A 23,811-nucleotide genomic window follows, 5' to 3' on the forward strand; every position below is an offset into this window, starting at 1 on the left:
GTAGACAAGTTAAAACAAACCAAGACCCTTCCCAGCTAAGTGTGTTCTTTATTAATACGCTAGTAGTGGGGCACTGTCTATTGTAAGCATCAATTGATGTTACACCCTTAATAACTCTATACCAAAATAAGTACAAGTACCTACCTACCAAGGGCGAACTAGCCGTTATCTATTTGATGTATACGATGGTTCAAGTACAAGTACAATACAATGCCTTTAACGCTGTTGCAGCTGAACCCCACAAGTAAGCGATCGATCCACTTCGCATCGTAGGTACACTACTAGGTACCTAGGTAGGTAGCTAAATTTGCCTACACCACATTATTCTCTCTACCTACTTAGGCACTCCTCATAATTCTATCCAATGAGAATTCCAATTAAGACCCCGTGGTCCTCGACATCTCATGCACGAGGCTGAGTGAGGAGAACGATCCTACTGCTAGTTGTGACCTCTAGCGGAACTTGAAGTCTTCGGCAAGTCCCGGAGCCCTATGGTGGCCCTCCGCCATCACCTCCGGTATCATCTCCGACCGTCTTATTTTTATTTCCATCTTCAAATATTACATTTATCTCCATAATACCGCCGGCTTCTTTTCATATTCATTATTAATTACTATACATAAGGCTGTATACCTAGCGTAGCACTTAAAAAGTGCTATGATGAATGTAGGCTCCTAGAGTTGTTCCGCTCGATGTTGTAGAATTTTATATTATTTATCTTACGTAAGTTGTCCCCTCCCCCCTATTTACCCCTAGCTATCCAGATCAAGACTATGGTCTTTGAATCAGAATAGCACGGCAGCCAGAAGAAGAAATATTCCATTGGCCATGGCACTAATTCAGAAGATATACTTCGTATAGGCGAGCAACTACATATAAGCCATGGACTAGTGTTAAGACTTACCATGTATCTAAGTAGGGAATCATCCCCCCACCCCCCCTCCCCCGTTCACCATCCCAGAAGACTATATACCTTAAGATATATACTCTCATCCACACAAATCAAGCTCTCCAAATATATCATTCTTCGTATGCCTACATATCTACCTACTAAGAATATAGTTATAAGCCAGGCCTCTTCCTACCCTTTCAACTCTTACATCCTGTCTCAGCCTATCATCGAACCGGCGTCAAGTGTACGTAAAGCGGGATCCTACATCACCCCTCTAAAGTTAGCAGCGACTTCATGAGAAATTTCGCAGCGTCAAAGGCCGGCAGAGGCTACACTGGCCCCTATTTGACCGAAGAAGAACATTGATAATGAGTGTAAAAGTACTGACCTATCCCAAAGCGCATACGACTTCTGCCTCTCGATCCACCTCTGGCTTTCGTCGGCAAGTTTCATGTCGAAATCGTAGACGATACGGGCCATGATCATTCGCATTTCGGCATAGGCCAGACTCCACGACACAATACTTGTTAGTCTAACCAACTCAAAGTGTCTTTATAGATCAAAAATAGGTAGGTACGTAGGTATATGGTGGTCTTACTTGCGCCCGATACAATTCCTAGGCCCAACACTAAAGGCCTGCAGGGCCTCAAGATTGTTCCCTGCCTTGGCAGCCTCTTCGGGAGTGGCTAGAAAGCGCTGGGGATCGAACGCCCATGGATCCTTCCAGTTTTCCTTGCTATGGTTCATCGACCAATGCTGGATCTCGACGAATGTCTAGATACGTAGATACTCATCAGCCCCTCCCCTCTTCGAGCTATCAGTAATGTGGAGGGTCGGGGTCAAACACTTACGCCGCCAGGTATGAATTGGCCCGCAATTTGCTCTCCTCCAGGAGGCACGTTTCGAACCAGACTCGACGTAACCGGGGGATACATTCGTAGCGATTCGTTGAGAACTGCAAGCATGTACGGTAGCTTTCCGACTGAGCTGATATTGATCTCATCAGCGCTGCTGAACGACGAGCGGACTTCTTCGCTGAGCTTTGCGAGGATATCGGGATGTGTTAGCAGGAGGTAGGTAGCGCCAGACAAGGTGGTCGCTGTGGTCTCAGATCCGGCCAAGACGAGGATAAATGCATTGGAGGATAGTTTCTGGAACGATATATTCTATATTACATCCCAGAGGTGTTACCAAGTCAGTTAACCCCCCTCGGTCATACAAGGGGCAGATAGGGGTGTATTTTCTTTTACATACCCACTCCTCACGGCGTTTTACGATACCCTCGAAAAGATCGTCACGATCCTTTTCCATGGCTAGTCGTGTCCTTACCATTTCGTCGGTATACTTTCGTACTCTGTTCACCGCCACGTTCCCGGACTTGACAATAGTCTGGACCAGTGTGTCCAGGCCGGCATATCTCATGGCCACCAGTATAGCGCCGAACCGTACACTACTGAAGATGAACTCAATCCAGGGGTGGTAGTCGATGTTTTCGAGGCACTTAAACGACTGCCCAAACACCAGATCCCCCACGATGTCGAAGGTAGTCCAATTAAACCAAGCCTCGAGGTTCAGTTTCTTCTTTCCCTCGCCACATTCTTCGTGTAGTCTCTACACGTTATACGACTGTTAGTAGTCAAGTAGCTAGGCAAAGGGGCCACTAAGTAAGTGGCGATGAGAAAAAATATTAATTCTTTTTATTGGCAGGGCAGGCCAGCACATAGGTTGTCAGATGTAGATCACGAGTGCAAGGAGGCCTTCCAACTAAACTACTAACCTTGAGCAAAAGATCGATGTACTTCACAATCATAGCCTCTTGCTGGCGCATGGCACTGTCCGAAAACCCATGCGAGAGCGCGCGGCGGAATTTCGAGTGCTCCTCCCGGTCCGCATTTAGGATCGAGGTGGGCACATCGCGCAGCGTGCGGTTAAAGACCTCAGTCTTGGACATCTCCGTCGCGCTGCCAATCTCGGCCCCGACACGGTGGCCGTAGATATCCCTCCACGCCCTGATGTCGGTGAATGAGAGATGGTTGGGTCCAATGCGGACGACGGGGCCATATTTATCGTGGAGTTTTTGCGTGTTGAACGCCTGGGAGCCCGTGGCGTGGCGGATTGCCCACGGGATCTTGGAAGCTCCGTAGAGCTTGGGCCCTGGGAAATTGCGCAGAGGGTGGAAGAAAAGGTTGTAGATGATGGTCACTACTCGATGTCCGATGAACTGCGCCGCGGGGTCTGTCATTAGCTGTCATTGCTGGAAAACCTTTCGTTCAAATATCAGGATCGTACCAAGAAGGCTATGAGTAGACCATATTTCGAAATGGTGGACATCTTGATGTCCGTTAACTCGACTAATTTCATTTTTACATCGGTAAGAAGAGAAAACAAATGTATCAAACTGGTCAAGGGAATAAACGGGGGTGGGCAATGTATATATGTCTACCTAGGTATTATTTACAGAATGTAGGTGTAGATATCTAGGTACAGATCGACACTTTTTCCATAAGCGAGAGGGTCCATCCGGTATGTACATGATATATGTTTCTTTAAACTACTATTATAATGCGGGGTTCTATGACGAGATTTGCTTCCAGAGATCCTTGAAGGATACCTAGGTAGATAGTTGAATAGAAGTTGCGTATAGTTACTAGCTAGCTAGCGAGGCGGCTACGTTACAGGAAGACATGGACGGGATTAAAAGCGTTGGAGCACATATAACTAGGTTAGTTACCTATTCATTCCTACCGGATCTTAGTGACCCGGTAGCATTAAGCATTATGCAATGCATTGCGCGTAGTATTGCTATGTAGGTGCTACCTACCTCTACCTTGCACACGCAAATAGCCCTGTGGTTAGTTGAAAGGTGCAATGTCCCAGAAGCCAATTGAATCATCGCTAATCGTAAAGCTCGTATTGAAGCCAGCTATCCTAGCCAGCCATATACGTCTATCTACCTAGGTAGGTAACCTCAGGTGCTCATGACTACCCAGGTGTGTGTATATATTACTGTATTCGAATCTGCGATGGCTGTTTCTAGCTCTTACACCACGTCGGGAATAGAAACTGGATTTGGGAAACACACCGGCTTTTTTCGGTTGCAAGTGAAGAATAGAAGATCGTTGACATCAGATTCAGAATGATGCAAATCAGTCGCGCTACTTAATGGAACCATAAACTCTCTGTAGTACACTCTCTGTAGTACTAGATGCATGTGATTCTCTTCGCATGACCCCCTTACTCCTTAAACCCTTCTTAGCCCCTTTAGTCCTCAATACTATGTACTACTTAAGTACCGCCAGTCTTCTTTCCGGAGCTGACTAAGCTTTCAGCCATTGCATCTGCTGTGGCTTGCTTGAGCCTCTCGCTGTCCTCCATCTTGATCGCTCCACCGCTCCTCGCATCCTTCTCATCCTCACTATCTCCTAGGCTGAACGGGTCATTATCTGTGATCGGACTCGGCTCGACGGTTGACAGAGGTTGCCATTTGCTCTGCTTGCCCGGGGGAGGAGTTGCACTGCTATCTTTCGGTGGAAGTTTTGGTGAAGCATCGTACTGGTCGATGTCTTCTACGCCCTCCTTGAAAGCAACCTTACGGCCTTCAGGCTTAGGGGATGTAGAAGCTGGGGGAGGCCGGTAGAAGTTGGGATTGCTTGTTGAGCGATCTTGAGAGGGCCCTATTCTATGGTTAGCTCGAGAACTTTCGCATCGTGTAAAGAAAATCGAAGCTGTTACTAACTTCCTTCTGGGTGAAGCCGCATCCTGGCAAAGTCATCGCCGAGAACTTGTGGGTCGGCATCATAGCGGTCGTAGTCCACGCTCCGTGAGCCTTCTCCACTGCGCCTACCCAAACCGCCTTGACGTTGGTGCTTTGAAGGTTGCGACTCATCCTCGTTCTCATCATACTCTCCATCGATTTTCTTCTTCAAGCTGGTGAACCAAGAATTGACTTTAACCTGAGTCTCGAGGAAGCCTTTACGTAGGTTTTCCTTAATGACGGGAAGGTCATCATCGATGAAACTGTGGTCTCGATCGTACATCTCGTTGGGTTTGAGGCCTGTTTCTGGATGCCGAGACTGGCCGCCAGGACCCCGGGTTGTCGTTCTCGCCTCGTAAGCGCCAACACTATCGTAGTGTTGGGCAAGCTGTCGAGCGTAGAGTTCGTCGGCCTCCATTTGCGACATGGGGCTTTGGGGCCCAGCTGGTCGCGGAGGTGGAGGTGGAGGAGCGGCATCGCGCGAGGGCTCATTCTGGACGGCATCTGGATCACTCATGCCTTTTTATGGTTAGTAAAATAGTTGGTTGATATTATTGGGCTACCTATTATACAAACCTAGAAGAGCATTGAAAGCCGGATCAATCTGGCCACCGCTCGCAATCAAGACAGCCTTGATAACTGTGGCTTCGATGTCTGGGAATGCCTCCTTGAGAATCAACTCATTCTTCTGTTGCTCAGTAATGGGCCGAGGGGGTTTGGGTGGTGCAGCTTCTTGCGAGGGTGCAGTAGGGTTGGTAGTTGTTGAGGCGGTCGTGGTGTGATGAGCGCTCTCTTCGCCAAGGAGGCCGGTGTCTTGAATATCATCGTCGTCCATCTCAAATGGGTGCACGGTAGTGGGAGATTCTGGTCCTGAAGAAGTCAGGTTGTTCTTGTTCTAATAATGATAAAGCGCAAGGTTAGCGATCGTGTGTAAGAATGAAGTTGGTACCTAGATTCAAGATTGGGTGAAGCTTACCGTATCAGTCGGAGCCGACATCTTGACTGGATAGAATTAAGAAAAAGCGGGAAATGAAAATGGATATCAAATAAGGAGAATAAGGAGAACAAACAATAGTTTAAAATGAATCAATAATGCAGGCACGATGTAAATAGTTATTTAGTGTCTGCCAATGTTTTGGGTTTATCAAGAGTTTAAAACATTGAAGAGCAAAAAGAGCATTGAAGTACTTGAAATGTATCATGAATATCGTTGATAGTACTATTAGTACCCTAACCTAGGTACTAGGCATTGTACATTATGTGATACAGCTACCCAGCATAGCGCATGCGCCTGAATCTTCCCACCTCGGCCTTGAGGGGCAATGATAATTGCGACGCTGATGACGTTCCCCGCCACAATGTACTAGTACTCAGTGCTACTAGTAGTAGTAGTAGTATCACTGATGTAGATAAAAGGAACATTGAAGGCATGCGCCACGAACCTCACGTATGCAAGTACCTTTTCTATATATTTATAATTTAGGTATGTACATATCAATGATATCATACCATGTAGGTTAGAGGTATGTATGTAGGCAGCCACTACTAAAAAGGACATCTCCTGTAATAAAAGTTTAATGTTATTTAGAAATTGCTATGTTACCTAACTCTAACTAGTTATATGTATCCTTACTAATTTGAGTATCCTGATGTTGATGCTATTTACTCCATTCATGCCATATACCACTCATCCCAATCATCTTAACAATAACCCCACCATACAATATATACAAGAAAATGTAAGAATTAATATCGAAGAAACAAGAAGAGGCTAAACTACCTAACTTAGGTAGCTAGGTAGTCTTAAGACTCCTCTCTTTTAGTGACATTCGCCGTGAAGGTCGTCACAAGCACAACACCCTTCTTCTGCTCCGGATAGTATGGCGCCAACTCTTCTGTGACGTTTGTAGCAGAGTCATCTCGCTGCAAGATCAGGCCTGCCTTCTCCGCACCAATCGTTAGAGCTCTGGCTTTTAGTTGGCCCACCGGGTTCAACTCGACATCCCTAATCACAAATCTACCAGCTCCACCGTTGGCATTCCCACAGTGAATCACAGCTGTCAAGTTAACATAAAGACTCTTCTTAATCTTAGTAACTCCTGCATCGCCCTCCGTTGCATGAATTTTCCACGGTCCGAATGTCTTATAATTGGCATTGTTGAGTCCGATTGGATAGCTGTCCGAGGATTGGTAGTTCTCGTTGCTATTCCAAGTAGCAGGTGTTCCAGTCAACCACCGTACCGTGCAATCGGCATTGCTAACCACTTGGCTGTCTCCAACTTTGTTGACATAGCCCATAGCGAATGTGAGTTCATACTTGATCCCTGGGCACATCTTGACCTCTGCTTGCACCATGGCCGCCTCACAGCCCTGGCTTGGCAGGCTTGTCATCTCCACCAAAACTGCCGGGTCGCTTTTCCCATTGGCAAGGTAGTTGGTGGCAGAAAACTTGATGTTGTCTCCCAAGGTACAACTGGGGTAGGCAGCCATCGTCCAGTTGACGAAGCTAGGATACCAGTTGGAGAAGTCATTGTTGGTGACGCTTTGCTCTGGTGTGCACTGACCCGGCTGAGGGGCATAGCATCGGCCATCAAGGCAGTAGGATGGATTGCACACATTGCCGCATTGGCCACAATTCTTGGGGTTGTTCCGCAGATCGAGACACGTGGTACCACATTGGTCCTGGGGACATCCGCAGTTTCCTTTGCGGCTGTAAGAAGAGTCAAGTCAGTAGGTAATCCATTGAACGAAACAGACTGGGAGATTTATATACCATTTTGAATTCGGGCCGCACTGCCTTCCACAGTTGCCACAGTTGGAATCATCAGCGCCGTGGATATCAGCACAGTAGAAGTTACCGTTGCTGAAGACACAGGTGTCGGGAGGGCTGGAACAGAAACAACGGCACATGGCACCCTGGGCCTTATAGAATAGATCGCGACCCTTCTTGGTCGCGGCAACACCGGTGAAATAGCTTGCCTGCGCAGCACATGCCACAGCAGGAATTACCTCCCACCAGCTTTCAAAGGCATCTAGGCATGACAGAATCATCATGGTACCAAAAATGCCATTGCAACTTTGCCACCCAAAGTCCTCGCACTGGTCGTAGCAGAGACTTTGAACTGCACAGGATCCGTCAAAGTCGAACGGGCTGATCGACCAGTACTCGCTGAGGCTTTCACAGAAATTACCTTCACCCAACTGGTACCCTTGCTTCGTCTTGGCTATTAAGCTGGGAGGTGAAGCGGGACACTTCGGGGCAGGACCGTCGGAATATGATCGCTTTACCAGCCTCTCCGCGAGCTCCTGATTGCGCCTGCGGTGCTTAAGGGCGCTTTGTACCTCAGGAATGGTCTTGGGGAGGGCCTTCATGTTGTTGGCGGGCATCGATGCTCTGGTTAAACTGCTTGATGCGCCATTGGTACTCCAGGTATAATTCGAGCCACCTTGAGAGATGCTGATACGACCATAACAGTCGACATTGAATATGGACGTAACGCGATTGTTCTTGTAGCTGGTTCCTGTTGACGCTTTCACGAGAACGATCTTTCCGGTATTGGTCATGGCAACGAACTGGGGTGTTGACCCAGCATATACCAAATCATACACACCTGAAACGCCAGATGGTTGTTGGAGATAGAAGACAGGTAAAGCTAAAGTCTCTGGGTTAAGAATAGGGTCGTTGGCAGCGGGTGCCTGGGTAGGCTGTAGCAAAGGGCCAATCGAATCAGACGCTCTGCTGACCATTGGGATATAATTTTCATTGAGAACGCTCTGCGGAAAATTAGCTCTTGGGTACCTCTTAAGGGCTACTGCATGTGTCAACGTACGAACGGTGCCTGCGCGCCCGGCTGTACCATGCATGGTGCAGTCGGTATGGCTGTTGGTTGGGTGATACCAGTCGTGATAGGCGCTGACCCCATTGCATCAACAGTGGGTAGGGGGAACTCATCGAATGTATACGTCGATATGTATTCGTCATCATCATCTGGAGGCACCTGCGATCCAGTTGGAACATATGGTGGGCTGTCCGTTGTCAGCAAGGTCGGGTCCGGATTCGATGTGAATGTTACTGCTGCTTCGGTGCTGAGCGTGGGAACGGTAACAGTCGGCGTGTATTTCCCCAAAGAAGGACCCTACATGAGCAAAGACTTGTCAACCAAGCTCATCAAGAGATTGCTTGGAAGTCAGCATAATGATTTATGTACTTACAGCATCCGCAACAGTCCGCGGACAGTTAACATCCCAATAGATGTTCAGATTCCTTGAGTCTGGGGCGAAGTCCTTAACCAGGGGCTTCTTGTACAGACGACACTTGCCTCCTGTTGCAATTTCAATTGAGTAGCTTTGGCAACCTGACGTCTTCTTGCATAGCGCAAAGCATGCCTTGAAGCTGTTGTCGGCAAGTTTGCTAGAAGTTGAGAATGGTGGGGTGAAAGGGGACCGGAAGCCGTTGACTTGACACATGTTGGTGCTAGTTGCGCATGCCCTGTCGTAGAAGGTGTTGTTACCGGGCCCGGGGCGTGTCATGATGGTGTTACTATGGCACAGTCAGCCCCGTCACATCTTTTCTTGATCAAGGAATACCTACACGGGCAAGGGGTAGAGACGACAGTAGCCATTCTCTACTGCATAGCTCCTACACTGACCCTGTGATGCGCACAAGGCACCACATTGGGCAGGAACTGCGAAGCTTGCTTGCTGTGTGGTGAAATAAGGTCGAAGGATGCGATTGCCTTTGATCCCGCAGCGTGCTGCTGCCCTCGTGTCCAGAGCATCGTCGCCGGAGACTAAACAGAGCAACGCTGTCAGCGCGAAGAAGATGTTGAAGTTCATGCTGAGAAGAAGAGACGAATGCTTGCCACAGGAATTCTCCTTCCTTGCCTGTGCAATACCACCGGACGTCTGGAGAGGACCATGATGCCTTTTGAATACATCGACCTCCTGCCGAGGTATGGCTCTAGTCTACCTGGCATAGGAAGCGTTTCTCATGAGTGAGATAGCTTCGATGGACTCTGTGGCCAGACGCAGGTCTTCTAGACTCTCTCCAGACTCTCTCCAGACTCTGTTCAGCTTCTGTGGCCGCGAACCAGACACATCTAAAATCCCCATTGGGAATATATCCACCTAGCTGAGTGCAAGCGTCACGCGGAGAACTAATAGTATACTATAGTGTCTTGCTATGAAAAAGGGCATAGCAAGCTGGCCGCCTACGTAGCGAGTCAAGTATGTAGCGAGTCAAGAGGCAACGCTTAAGCCTCTTGTGTATAGCATTTGTCGACACTTTCAGGAATTGGAATTGGGAATGTCTTCCCAAGGACGTTGACGATCATATTGACCCGATAAAAATGATCGAAGACGTAGGGTATTCCAACTAAATCGTCGCTTAATCGACGATGATCTACTCACATAGGTAGCTAGGCATGGATCCGGTTTACTAGTAACGGATACGCCACTTCCATCTCGAAATGAACTATCATGGGATATCTTTAAATTGAAAGCATCAAACATTCCCACACGGCATATCACATATTTCCCTCAACGGTGACGCCTAGAACGATATAGATCTATTCCTCGGCATCGGCATCGTGATTAAACTGTTTTCGCTTAGTAGACCGGACTTCTTACCACAGACGTGTTTTCTTGTTATCGGCAGACTTCCCAAGTTCCAATCGCTGGCCCTAAAAGGTGGGACTCTACTATGTTCAAGCTGTAGATACATAATCTGCAGGGCAATGTTTCTTGCCACGTTAATTTTCGATTACTTATTTTTTTTTGTATGAATGCCGGATTACTCAACAGTTGCTGACTGGAATTTCATATATGAAGAAGATTCGTGTCTAGGTAGATAGATAGACGTTTTAACATGTTCAAGGAGGGCTTGAAGAAACGCGACATCTTCAGAGAGGATTCCGGTCCGCAAGAGCTGGGAGATTTCAGAATTCGATTGATGAAAGAGAAAAAAGATGATTCCGAACCGAGGACCTTCGATGCAGTCAGTGATGGATGGGCTGATCTAGAATCTAGAACATCGTAGTCCTCTGGTACATAAGCCCAAGCACTCCGCAACTCCACAAAGGGAGACGGAAAAAACAGCCCTCTCCACTCCACCAAGTATCTGCTGGGTCTCAGCAAGGCGGCTGTTGCTGAGCTGAGCTGAAAGACGCTCAGGTCGTGGTGATACTTGGGTACCTGTGCATGCACAATACAATACAATACAATACAATACTATGGGCCTGCGGCGCCTAATTACATAGTACTAACTACCTAACCTAGGCATGTACGTGCGGTGGCCAGCCAAGCTTATCTGGTTACATAAATCTGAAAGACGCACATCAAGCCTCGGCAAGGGAACAGACTACTGCATGAAATTTGCGCGATGCTATGTTTCTAGTGTGACCTAATCTTGGGATGAGATCTGGTGGAGCTGTCTATAGATGGTGATGATGTGAGTTGCAATAACGAACATCACAAAGAAATGGTCTTAGAAGAGTTTTCTGGATTAGTTTAGTTCAAGAGTGATTGGGAGTGGGTATGTGGGAATGTCGATCGCGAATGGTGGCGGAAGCATCCATAGAGCCAGCCAGCCGCTAGAGATTTATCCTAATCATAATAGCTACCTACCTAGGTAGGCATTGAGAATCAAAGCTTGCTCTATTGATTTGAATAATTAACTAGCTGGATCTTTTCGAACTGCTCTCTAATTTGGGTTAGCTACTAACCTAGGAGTTGGTAGCTGGTAGGATGGAGAGCCCCCTTTACTATTACAGGCCGACAACTTTGACGAACCTGTAAACGGGCACAAGTCACGTGGGCTGGACATAGAATATTAATTAAGCATAAGTCCGCCATAGTTATATTGCGTAAAGTACCGTTGATGCTGTTGTTGTGGCATTTTGGATTGTCTGTGGGTGTATGACAGGGAGAAATTCGAGGGCCTGGAGGAAGACCAGGACATTGTTATCACTGGTTCATGATGGCATTCTCAACCGCCGTACAGCACCAACACCGTATTGCCCCATGGCAGCTGGAAGGGCCCTGATAAGGTACAAATTCGTGTTTCCGCTCAGGTCCTTTTCCTTTTTCTTTTCCTTTTCCTTTATCGGGATCAATATTTCTTCATGAATATGTTGGCTGGTTGGTTGGTTGGCATTTAGTAATTAATTGAAGGCAAGAATGTCTTGCCTATTAAATAATGCATAAAAAGCACGTGCTTCATTGTGGATAGCCACGGTGGTAGCAGCTCCATAACATTAACTCTTATGTAATCGTTGAATATTCTACTAGGTTAAATGCATACTACTAGTAGTAGTAGACCATTCTTTGCCTTATGTAATTTCAAGCACAGGTACTACTAGTAGTACTGTATACTACGCCGTATAACAGGGAATCTTACAAAAGACGTAACAAAACAACATGATAAACGGATCGATTCACATCGCATAATATTATAGGAAATAAGAAATTTGGTCGGTACCTACCTAGGTATCTGCTATGGCGGATTTCGACCTTGCTTCCACTTTCATCCCTGCTCTTCATAAGCCCTCCGCTTTACTGCCCATCGCCAAACACCACGATAGCTTGCTTTATATCATCGAGAGAAACCCTGTCACAATCGTCATTGGCCAGACCGGTTCCGGCAAGACCACTCAGATACCGCAATTCCTCGAGCATTCAGGATGGTGCTCCGATGGAAAGCTCATTGGCGTTACCCAAGTATGATATCGCTACCTACCTATGTACTACCTACCGATATAGTCATATAAGCTGACAAGTAACTAGCCTAGGCGTGTGGCGGCTACCACTGTGGCTGTTAGAGTAGCCGAGGAGTATGGTTGTGAACTAGGAAAAGAAGTTGGATACTCTATTAGATTCGAGGACGTAACCTCAGCTGCAACTCGGATCAAATTCTTGACCGATGGGCTACTCATCAGGGAGGCCTTGGTCGATCCACTACTATCTCGCTATTCTGTGATCATGGTGGACGAAGCCCATGAGAGATCTATAAGCACAGATATTCTTCTTGGCCTTTTGAAAAAGATACGAAAACGGAGGCCAGAACTACGGATAATCATAAGCAGCGCCACTCTTCAGGCCGAAGATTTCCTTAATTTCTTCTCCGAGCAGCCTACCAATCAAGATGGTTCGGAAGACGAAGAAAACAGAGTCGGCTCAATCATCAGCCTCGAAGGAAGAATGTATCCCGTAGACATTCTCTATCTAGAGTCACCGGCGGAGGACTATGTCGAAAAAGCAATATCCACTGTTTTTGACATCCACACAAAGGAGTCGGATGGTGATATCCTTGTCTTCTTGACAGGTCGTGAAGAGATTGATACTGCTGTCCAAGCTGTTGCAGATCGATCAGCTCAACTTGGTCCCACATCTCAGTCGATCCTAGCCTTGCCACTGTATGCAGGCTTATCAACAGAGCAACAAATGTTCGTGTTTGATAGCCCGCCTGAAAACACTAGGAAAGTCATTTTCTCTACTAATATAGCGGAAGCATCCGTCACCATCGATGGCATTGTTTATGTCATCGATTCAGGCTTCGTGAAGCTGAGAGCTTTTGACCCTAAAACCGGCATCGAGTCACTAACTGCAACTCCTCTCTCGAAAGCCTCAGCATCACAACGGGCAGGGAGAGCTGGCCGTACGAAACCGGGAAAATGTTTTCGGCTTTATACTGAGAAAGCGTACCAGAACTTACCCGACGCGAACATCCCGGAAATCCAAAGATCTAATCTTGCGCCATTCATATTACAACTCAAGGCACTCGGGATCGACAATGTCGTACGCTTCGATTATCTGACGCCTCCACCCGCAGAACTAATGATGAAAGCAACGGAGCTACTCTTCTCTCTAGGTGCTTTAGATGAGTATGCCAAACTCACAAAGCCCCTGGGTATGAGGATGGCAGAGCTTGCGGTTGAGCCAATGATGGCAAAGACTCTGCTGACGGCCCCCACGTTTGGCTGCCTAAGTGAAATACTAACTATAGCAGCGATGGCAAGCCTTGGCGGTTCGATATGGATTCAGAGGGACGGAGAGAAAAAGCAGATGGAGTCGGTACGACGAAAATTTGCAGCTGAAGAAGGTGATCACTTGACGCTATTGAATGTCTACCAAGCATTCGTAACCAAGGGCAAGAAAGAGTCTAAATTTTGCCATGAAAACCACCTGAATTTTAAAGCTATGACCCGTGCGGTGAGTATCAGAGCCCAACTGAAACGGTACCTAGAACGGTTTGGGATAGCTGTAGACGAGAGCCTCAAACCGTCGGCAGTTAACAGGGGAGAGCAAATTCGAAGATGCCTTACAACTGGATATTTTGCACATGCCGCAAGAATGCAACCGGACGGAAGCTTCCGTAACGTTGAGGGTGGAACGACGCTCTATGCACATCCTAGTTCTCTGATGTTTAATCGCAAGGCTGATTGGGTCATATTCCACGAGGTGATGGAAACTGGCAGCAAGATTTTCATTCGCGATATCAGCAAAATCGAGAAAGGGTGGCTCTTAGAATATGCGTCAGGATATTATCAGCTTAAGTCGTGAGAAACGTCAATTTATCGGCCTTGTTTCGGCGACAAGGCCCCATCTGATGGCTGGCGATGGGGTCAGTTCTTCTAGAACCATTTATCTACGCAGTAACTAATAGTTATTACCCCCTATTCATCTCTATATAATACCTACAATTACTAGGTACCTTGTCAAGGGAAATTTGTTAAAGAGATGCAACCATGAAACAACATCGATGCTAGACCTTTGAGGCTGAGACGTGAGTATTGGGTTAGCCAATGGAACCAATGGGAAGGGCTTGTCTAGGAGAGAAACAAACTTGGCTCTACGGTTAGCCCTTAGCGCACCCTGTACGAAATACTTCTAATGCTACGTAAAGCTTGGAATCAAGCATGTAATACCAAGACTGCTAGTTAGATCCGTCCCGATTACTGTGTCTCCCCCTAGGTCAGGGGCGTATGGATGCCGTACGGTGTAGTGCGTACGTGTGTACTAACTATGTAGGATCGGGGACTGCAGAATCAGTGCAGATGTTGTCGTACGTATACTTGAACCTATTTATAAAGTTTACAACAAAGTACAGCATGGCTTCCTTGACTTACGAATCCTGCTACGTTTCTTCTTTTTCTTTTTTTGGTAGAGAGTAGTTATGTCCATATAACAACTGGGTATGGGTATGCTTGATCAACGGTAAGATGAAATATTAATTATTAAACCATAATCTGTGGAAGGACAGGAAAGGAGAAAATTATTATTATGGAAATAACGAAAATAATGTCGGGTGTAAAGGCTTGAATTTGTTGCCTGCGATAATGGTATGTATGTAAGTGAACGGTCTGACAGCAGTGAAGAAGTGAAGAGTGAACAGGTTGAAGCAAGCATCGTAGCCAAGATTAATACCTAGAACAGAAAAAGGGGGCTAGATCAACTAAACTACTTTGGGACTGGATCTACCAGCTTATGCTACCCATGCAACCCATGATCCTTATCAGCGTCTTCATAATCACCTATGATTGGATCACCTATGATTGGATAAATACCATTGTTCCTGCATTAGTGGATCCTCCCTAAGTCGATGTGAGGGACGTAACCTAGGGTAAACAGTTACACAGCTAACTAACTTGTAATGAATACTGGGCCTTGATTTAGTACTGTGATATGGATACTAGGTACCATGTAGGGTAAATAGGTACCTAGGTACTACGCCGTAGGTACCCAGGTAGGTACCTAGTGGAGAAGACAGTGCCTTCAATTAGGGTTGCGTAAAATGCGCACTTTAAAATAAAATGCGCGTATTATTCAAAACCCCTGTAAAATGCGTATTATACCGTATTATTCAAAAGTGGGTCACGTGACCACCCTAACCTAATACACTTAATATATACCTACATACAATAAAGCTTTACACTCTGAAATAATATGGAAGATTTACAAGATTTGAAGCTAAATTATATGGCCATTTTTGCCATTTTCCCTATGCAATGGGGCGCCGATTTGATCATGCTCTTCGAACACATTATGATCAAAGTCCAACGCAATCTTCAAAGCTTAGTTCAGCCGGATCACATAAACGACATATCGAGATTTACGCGCCTTAGATACCTGTAAAATTAGGTAATATCACCAAATTTTGGTGCAAAATTTACTCCACTTATGTACCGATCCACTTTTCCATTTCGGACCCACTGCATTTTATAATAAAATGCAATATTATATTTGAATAATACGCGAATAATACGTTTGAATAATACATTCCGCAACCCTACCTTCAATGATCAATTTGGTTGGAATTCTTCCCTATTCTGAGCTAGTGTATCGTAGCCTCCACAACCCCTTCATTCATTTCCGCTATATTAATTTCATTCGCTCATTGGCTTAACCCTGGTCCATTGAGAAATGGTACCTTGTCGTTTGTACTCTCGGTCCATCATCTTTTGTCCCTTTCGATGGTTTCTCAATTGACTCTTTCTTTCTTTCACACCCTCAATCTACCGTCTCATTACAGGAGTTCGACGACAATCGGTCAACTGACCTAACTGCCTGCCAGCGGGCGTGCCATTCATTAAATCCATCCAGCTAACCTCAAGTCACTCTTTTGTGCACCAACCACAAGTCACTCATTTTGGGCCTGCTGTTAATCAAGTGTTGGTATCGAAACATCGGTTCGTTAAATAATACTGCTCGGTCCTAGCATCGAAATTGAGGAACCATTGCCCTACAACACCCATTTCACGACCTCGACGAGTCACTATCTAACGGCGTGGCATGAACAAAGTTCGGATTCGGGGTTGATCGAGTACGGCCTAGCAATCTAATTATATTTCTTTTTGAGAAACGATATAGGCTTTACGAGAAGGATTTCAGACCACGAGGTGGAAACGATGACGGGGCGCTATTTACATGTTCGTGGCCACGGACATGGCCATCACCCTCTCCATTCGAGGGATCTTCCCTCAGATGCTGAAGGACATAACCCGCTGGAGGCCAGTGGAGTGATAGGTGACCATGGCACAGGGGATGCGAATGCTATAGGACGAATTACGGCGAGAGAGAATAATCTTGATGAGAAGCCAGTTGGCAGCACGATGACCATTCCCATCATTCTAGGTATTTGGTAAGTAATTGATTTATAAATTGGTTTAATTTCACAATGACTGACACAATGTAGCATTCCTCTAGGCCTTGCGCTTCTAGTTTTGGTGTACCTACACCATCGAACTACCGTTAGACAAAGGAAAGAAGATGAGACAGACAAGTACAAGTCTATGGACTTCGGTCTTGACGGCCCTGTACCTGGAAAGGGAAATAAGAGACGGAGCGCTATGTTCGGAAAGGAGAAGGACCCGGGCCACAAAGTCCAGCTTTCCATGGACTTGAACCTTTCCAGCCCCTATCTACTCCCGCCAAATATGCAAAACTCACGGGAGTCCCTGAACTCCTTGGCGAAGAGCCTACACCAAAATGAGGACCCGTACCGGCCTGTCACCCAGTATGCTGGTAGTGATGTTGCCTCGATGCGCTCTATTCCAAAGGGAGCTAACCGAAACTCTTCGGGACGTTCCAGCCTTGGTCGTGACTCCACACAGAATCGACCTTCCATCGCTATCAGCGAATACCCGCCCCGCCAGAAGTCTCTCCCAACGTCTCCTCTCTCGCCGTTACCTCCTGCAGCGCTGCCCCCGCAGCTTCGTGAGCCAGTTGGAGCACTGCCTCCTCTACCAGTGAAGAATGAATTCCGATTTGTTGACGATTCCACGGCTATGCCCCAAGTCCCTGAAATTCAGGAACCAGTACCCGCGGCGCTGATTTCCCCTTCCAGCTCTCGACCCATCTCAAATGAATCAGCCAGATCGAACGGTGGGCGCGGAGATTCTATGACCCAAGGTTTAGGTATTATGGACACCCGTGCTTCCCAGAGCTCTGTGGGTTCGTCGCCCAGGAACACGGGCCTACGTTCCGCCAATACACCACCGCCGAGAAATGAATCACTTCCAGCTGGCCCAGACTTTGCGATCGAATTCAATAACTACGCAGCGAATATCCAGCTCAACGGTCCAGACCATGAGGCAGCTGGTAATGCTGGTCAACAAGAGCATCCACTATCAGCTGGGTTAGGTGTACCTGCGCAAGATAACAGGAGGTTATCCGTCGGTTTACGTCCTCTACCACCTGACGATTTTCTCGAGTCAGAAGATCCCGAGTTTAGAGCCAACAGAATTCGTTCTTTCTACAAAGAATACTTTGAGGAGACGAAGACAGACTCGGGGAAGCCCCCGCCTCTTCCTCAAAACGCAGCTTACCACAACGACGACAGCAACTACCTCGGTGACACTGCCTTTTTTGACCCTGACACGAATGCATTTGTTATGCCCTACGCGCAACCTGTTACTCGCCGTGCAATGACCCCGCCTCCACGCAACAGACGACCAATGCCTGGCCCCGGTCCCCATGGACCTAATGGACATGGTCCTCACGGAAGCATGGGCATGCCAGGTGGACCGCGTGGAAGATCTAGGGCAGGATCAACATCAAGCCACAGATGGGCACCGATGAGCCCGCGTCCGGATTCTTCTGCCTCCAACCCGCGTATGCCAAATGGAAAACCACGAAAACCGATGCCCCCTCCTGCTCCTCTCAGCACACTGCCTACGCCCTCTAAGCTGAGAGATGACTCGTTTGCTATCCTGGGAGCTATCGACTTCGCCCCCCCTCCTACTTTCAAGGATGTAGCAGCTGGTCGGTCACAGAGCCCCGTTGGCGAGCGTAAACCATACGTCTTAAACACTCCCATCCACTCACCGTTAGTGAGTGCCTTTGACGACACTCCAGCGTTGCCCAGCCCGTAAGTAAATCCCCTATTATTATGATATGGCCAATCTATCTAACATGAACCGACAGACATCTTCTACGTAAATCAGGAACGTTTACTGCCCTTGACTTCGCCCCCCCGCGTAGGTTCAAGGACCCCGACACGATGAGTGACGCGGGCAGTGTGGTTAGCAACCATAGCGGGATATCATCATCTAACCTCAGCGCTATCCGTGGAGGTGCTGGAAGAGTCAGTCGCTTGCCTGGTGATACCGTCTTCACCCAGGCTTCTATGGGCGATACGCTCAAGCCGTCGTGGGCGATGAGAGACTAAAGCAAGGCTGTCAGCCTAGAGTTGGACACATAGGAACTTCGAATGTGGCAAGGCCATCCGTCTTGTATATCTGAGCAATATATACCGTTAATGCCCTCTTTTTTTCTTCGATTCCGGAGTAGGTAGTCTGGAAACCAATCATGACCGGCGAAGCATTTGGCCTTGCATGGCGGCTTTTATATAGAAGGATCGGTGCAGTATCTACCGTCAGGTAACTAGTGTTTTTTGCTTTAGGTTTTGTCAATATATCCATTGGTTTGCCTTGGCATTGGTGACAACTGTTATAGTTAAACTCACTGTCTTGGTTTTCTCGGTGCCTGTAGCGTGGCATTGTCGCACATCCAACTCCCGTGTCCTTTGTATAGCAGCAACTTTCTAGCCTTACATAAGTGGGAGAGGAGGTTTTGTAAGAGCGTTGTTAATATTTCCTGTACGTATGTGTATGTACCTACCATGGCATGCGCTGATATTCATGTTTTATTAGTAGTCTTTGTAATTGTTTAATCTTATAGATATATTTCATTCTCCTAACTATGTATGTGCTACTTATGTAGCTAGCTAGCTGCTATGTATGTAAGTACGGCATAGTACAGTATGAACGCCAATTGAGACACCGAGTCTTCAGCTGGTGAGTAGCAAGGTACAGCAGGACGCTCTCTCTCCCCGCATACAACGGTAGATCCGGGGGTTCGACTGTTTAGTTAGACGGCAAACATGGGTTTCCAACGCAGTAGTTATATGTACTACTATAGGTATGGTAGCCTAGGTTGGTACAAGGTTTTTGTACGCGATTAGGGTTCTGTCTCGTCCGCTGCTCGGCCCGGGTCGGATCGAAGGCCTTTTTGGGAAGTCTCACATCAAGGAACGGGCAAGATCAGGCCAATCAGAGTTGTTGCTTGTTGAAATTGAAGTTTGGATATGACGTTTGGTCGGGAACTATGAGTTTAATGTTACTTCAAGTCTTCAATGTTTGCGTGTTGTCCTAGGTTAGGTATGTACGTAAGGGACATAAGACTATAAGTATCGTCTGATGAGTTGTACATATGCCATGCAGGTATGTAAGGGTTTTTTGTATGTAACATGTAGAGGTGCCTGTTCATATGTATATCACGTCAGACGAGGTGTCAAGCTCTTATATTATATTTACATATGGACGAACCTCCAAGGCTGTGTTTGTGGCAATGATCTATTTAAGCAATAGATAGGGAAGTACCTAGGTATTCTTTACGAGCCGTCAAGTGAGAATACCGGACATTTATACGACGTACTGTACATAACTACCGGTTATTTGATTAAAAACAGGTTACTCAAAAGCAAGTATATACATATGTATATAGAGAGTAAGAAGCAGGCCAATGATGAGAACTAGCTTATACGATTGGCTATCTGCAAGTTAAAAATCGTGCTTAGTAGGTAGTGTATGTAGGTACGTATGTACTACTTTCTGACATGCCGGATTACTAGCATCGATGTTGAGTACTTAACCTAGGCAATCTCTACCTAGTTTGAGGTTTATATGGAAAAGACTTATCATAGGGCCGGCTTGGGTGAAGTTCGTTGGACTAAGGGATACGGGGCAATTGAACTTGAGCAAGTCGTGAGGTTTGCGCAAGTGCTATTATGTAGCTAGCTGGAGCAAATGATGGGGCCGTTACCTATTGCTAGACCAAACAACTGCCGCCAGGTGAAGTATTGTACCTAAACTTAGCAGGTAACGTTTGATCGGGTGTGAATAGGTACTGACATCACGTCAGAGAATCGATGTGTACCTTGCCTCAGCAACTCAAACAGGCAGATCTTGCTCTTCAGAATCCACCGAAAATTCGTATCGGAGACGTAGCTTGTGGCCGGCGCCTATGTACCTCATACCTACCTTACCTAGTCAGGGGGTTAGAGGCAGAACGATCAGAAGTCATTTCGTCATAAATAATATTAGGCCATGTTCTATATTTTATATAGGCAAATCGTAACATTCGTTTAATGTTGAAGAATGAACTGCACATGCTAGGTACATATATATGTAGTTGATAAGTAATAGGTAGTAGGTACTGATACCTATGCATCGCAGTGTATTCCTTCCGTATTAATACCTGCCTAATTGTTCAGTAACTTCAGTTCTCTCGGCTCAATAGTTGTCAAGCCACAACCGTAAGGGGCACCGGAGACAAATGCAGGAGGAACAACGCTAGGTAAGTTAAGGCATCTCATGTCCTTAGCTGCTTTTCAAGTTGTGTGTGATACGACGGGAAGTATCTTAAATCACTAAAAATCATCATAGCGCCCGGGGTGTACCTGGTGTACATATGTAGTTAAACTCAATTCGACGAGTCTGTCCGGGTTGCCCGCCCGTATTGTTTGTTATGAATATGTACCTACCTACTCTACCTACTGCTAGTAGTACGAATTAACATATTGACTTACATACATGCATGTACATGAGATTGAAAATTCCAACTTTTTGTGTTTTTTGTTCTGTTTTTTTTTTGTTCAACCCATCTATCTATCACCAGCTCTTTCACCTTTTCCTTCCATTTTGTATTTTCCCCTCCTTGTGTTTTGTTTCTAACCGACAAGTTCAAATTGCCAACTCTTATGACTGACTGACCGACTTATAATATTTATTCCTTTTTTGCTCTCTTCTTATCATTGTCAGAAACACTTACTATTACCATACTTCCGACTCCGAGACTTGTCTCAACTACTTGGTACTAGGCTAAACCTCCTTGGACCCGCGGCTTTGCAGCATTCCTGCCCTATCATTTTCATTCTGTCGGCATAAGCTGAGAGAAGAGAAAAAAGGCACAAGCGGGAAATGAAAAAACCAGAGACTCAGCCACGCCTTATCTAGGAGAATCCCTGTACCTGTACTTCGTATGCATTAGCCTATTCGCTCATTCAATCATTCAATCGCTAGAATTCCTTCTGGCCCTTGTCAAGGCTTGTCTAACCAGTTGGGTACACCCAACCAGACTTGTACTGACCTAGTACTGACAGTACTGTACTTCATTTTTTCCCATTGTTCTCGTCCATCCTCCTGGCGTCTTCCCTTTCGCGTCTCAAGTCAGCACAATTCGAAACAGTAGCCAAGCAAGTTCAATTGTCGACGCCCTTTCGATACTTGCTACTCTCTCATCCAGTCTTCTTTAATCTGTCGATTGGTTTACTTGACTAGCAGGTTTTGATTATTATAGGTACGTTTCTGAATGAATGAATGAAAGAAAGGCTGGATGAATGAATGAATGACGATGATGATCTTATTCCGTGGAGCCCGCACAATCGATGGCATTTAATGCACATTGACAAGTTGTGTTGTGGCGAACTTGCGACACATTCCATGATACCCTCATTGGACCACTCAGCTCCAGTGCCCCATCCAGCCGGATAGCGCTCCGCTTTGTTTGGACCAAACTTACTTACATTCCCTTCAACTGATCTCTCACGCTTTCATCGCTACCAAGTCTTCGCCATTCGTTATACTAACATGGCGCCTTACAGGGACATATTGGGATTCAACGTCGCGAGACAATTCACCATGTCTACCAACGCGACGAGTACGGATTCCGTACTGGAGACCACTTCAAATCCGGCCACTGAGCCTACGTCGGTGTCTACACCTACAAGTGTTTCGTCTGACACCTCTACTACCCTACCCGCAACCACTCCTACCACCACTTCCGATCCCCCAACGACTACATCCACCACATCGGAAGCTTCCACTACCACTAGTGTACCTACTACTCCCACCACCACTAGCACCACCAGTGAAGCACAACCCTCGACACCTACCTCGACTTCTACAAGCACCACTGCCCCAGCTACAACACCTACTTCAACCACCATAACAACACCATTACCAACCTCTAGTGTTGTGATCACCACAACACAGGTTAGCACGGGAGTTGATGGAAGCACTCAGTTTGTTACGGTCACCTCGACCCAGATGGCAACCAACACAGCCCAGTCAACCACTGCAGCTACCTCTACGGATTCGAATGGTGCTATCATAACGTCAAAGCCTACCCAGACAGGTACCATATCGGAACCCGCTAAAATCGCTGTAGCTGTTGTCGTTCCCATAGCCGCCGTGACACTTCTGGTTATTGGCGGTCTTTTCTGGTGGAGGAAACGCAAGGCACGCAAGGATGCCGAGGAGGAGAGGAGGAAAGAGGTTGAAGATTATAGCTATAATCCGAACAACGACCCTACTCTGCCAGACATGGGAGCTGCTGGCGGCGCTGCAGGAACGTACGAGATGAAGGAAGACGGATCTACGGGTTATCGTGGATGGGGTTCAACTACTCTCGGTGGTTCAACAGGAAGGAAAGCTTCGACTACAATGTCTGGCGGTGCAGCAGGTGTGGCTTACTCGGATGCAACCTCACCTACTAGAGGAAACTTTTCTGACACTAGATCAGGAGATGGGTTAATCAATGAGGGTTCCCAACCACCCGAGGGCGAGATTCTGGGAGCCATGGGTCCAGCCGCCACCGACAACCGCGGCAATGAAACCGTTCACCGCGGGCCGTCGAATGCCTCATCGTCATATAGTGCTGCAGGCCGATCTGATGGCTCTGGTGACGCTGGATCCTACGGCGCACCCGCTTACCTCGACCAATATGGTGGTAATAATCCGTATGCTGACGGCGCATATGACCAACAACGCCCAGGTGAGGCTGGGGGGCAGCCTGTCATCCGAGATAACCCAGCCCGCCGCAATACTCGTATCGAGAACCCATCGCACTATCCTCAGCAAACCGCCGGTATCTCGCAGAACTTTTAGTCTCACCGACCCTGGGTTCATTTCCCTGTTTCCGTTCAGATGATACCCGAACTTGGACGCGACGTAACTTCGGCCACGCAACGTTTTTCATGTATTTTTTTTCTTGGTGCTACGCGTCCTCTTGGATTTCAAAAATGGCGCCCGGCGGTTCTTGCATTATAGTTTTACTATCGTTCATAAGCGTAATCTTTCAACAAACAAATTTAGTCGAAACATCTTAG

At 46.8% G+C, this 23,811-nt stretch overlaps 6 protein-coding genes across 6 annotated transcripts; 3 read left to right on the forward strand and 3 right to left on the reverse strand.

Moving 5' to 3' along the window:
• Nucleotides 1-644: 644 nt before the first annotated feature.
• On the reverse strand, nt 645-3,204 carry GGS25DRAFT_480346 (cytochrome P450). Its single transcript, XM_049260079.1, has 8 exons — nt 3,182-3,204; nt 2,670-3,113; nt 2,147-2,503; nt 1,744-2,058; nt 1,491-1,666; nt 1,281-1,400; nt 863-1,153; nt 645-724 (listed from the first exon to the last, which is right to left on the reverse strand). The coding sequence occupies exons 2-7, from the start codon at nt 2,841-2,843 to the stop codon at nt 1,117-1,119; spliced, it is 1,179 nt and encodes a 392-aa protein (XP_049118657.1). The 5' UTR covers nt 2,844-3,113; nt 3,182-3,204; the 3' UTR covers nt 645-724; nt 863-1,116.
• A 477-nt stretch (nt 3,205-3,681) lies between these two features.
• GGS25DRAFT_480353 (uncharacterized protein) lies at nt 3,682-5,906 on the reverse strand. Its single transcript, XM_049260080.1, has 4 exons — nt 5,623-5,906; nt 5,223-5,541; nt 4,629-5,165; nt 3,682-4,566 (listed from the first exon to the last, which is right to left on the reverse strand). Exons 1-4 carry the CDS (start codon nt 5,641-5,643, stop codon nt 4,178-4,180), a joined length of 1,266 nt encoding a protein of 421 aa, XP_049118658.1. The 5' UTR covers nt 5,644-5,906; the 3' UTR covers nt 3,682-4,177.
• A 543-nt stretch (nt 5,907-6,449) lies between these two features.
• Nucleotides 6,450-9,482, reverse strand: GGS25DRAFT_513275 (uncharacterized protein; the record flags this gene model as incomplete). The annotated part of the gene is made up of 5 exons (XM_049262866.1): nt 6,450-7,356; nt 7,420-8,420; nt 8,477-8,782; nt 8,859-9,186; nt 9,238-9,482. The coding sequence occupies 5 exons, from the start codon at nt 9,480-9,482 to the stop codon at nt 6,450-6,452; spliced, it is 2,787 nt and encodes a 928-aa protein (XP_049118659.1).
• A 2,512-nt stretch (nt 9,483-11,994) lies between these two features.
• GGS25DRAFT_480359 (P-loop containing nucleoside triphosphate hydrolase protein) lies at nt 11,995-14,849 on the forward strand. Its single transcript, XM_049260081.1, has 2 exons — nt 11,995-12,362; nt 12,429-14,849. Exons 1-2 carry the CDS (start codon nt 12,141-12,143, stop codon nt 14,202-14,204), a joined length of 1,998 nt encoding a protein of 665 aa, XP_049118660.1. The 5' UTR covers nt 11,995-12,140; the 3' UTR covers nt 14,205-14,849.
• A 1,449-nt stretch (nt 14,850-16,298) lies between these two features.
• On the forward strand, nt 16,299-18,957 carry GGS25DRAFT_171362 (uncharacterized protein). Its single transcript, XM_049256566.1, has 3 exons — nt 16,299-16,782; nt 16,837-18,510; nt 18,567-18,957. Exons 1-3 carry the CDS (start codon nt 16,550-16,552, stop codon nt 18,808-18,810), a joined length of 2,151 nt encoding a protein of 716 aa, XP_049118661.1. The 5' UTR covers nt 16,299-16,549; the 3' UTR covers nt 18,811-18,957.
• A 2,769-nt stretch (nt 18,958-21,726) lies between these two features.
• On the forward strand, nt 21,727-23,806 carry GGS25DRAFT_171399 (uncharacterized protein). Its single transcript, XM_049256567.1, has 2 exons — nt 21,727-22,001; nt 22,306-23,806. The coding sequence occupies exon 2, from the start codon at nt 22,343-22,345 to the stop codon at nt 23,588-23,590; it is 1,248 nt and encodes a 415-aa protein (XP_049118662.1). The 5' UTR covers nt 21,727-22,001; nt 22,306-22,342; the 3' UTR covers nt 23,591-23,806.
• Nucleotides 23,807-23,811: the final 5 nt, after the last annotated feature.

Source organism: Hypoxylon fragiforme (genome assembly GCF_022984875.1).
Source record: "Hypoxylon fragiforme strain CBS 206.31 chromosome Unknown GGS25scaffold_3, whole genome shotgun sequence".
In the NCBI taxonomy this organism is placed as follows: Eukaryota; Fungi; Ascomycota; class Sordariomycetes; order Xylariales; family Hypoxylaceae; genus Hypoxylon; species Hypoxylon fragiforme.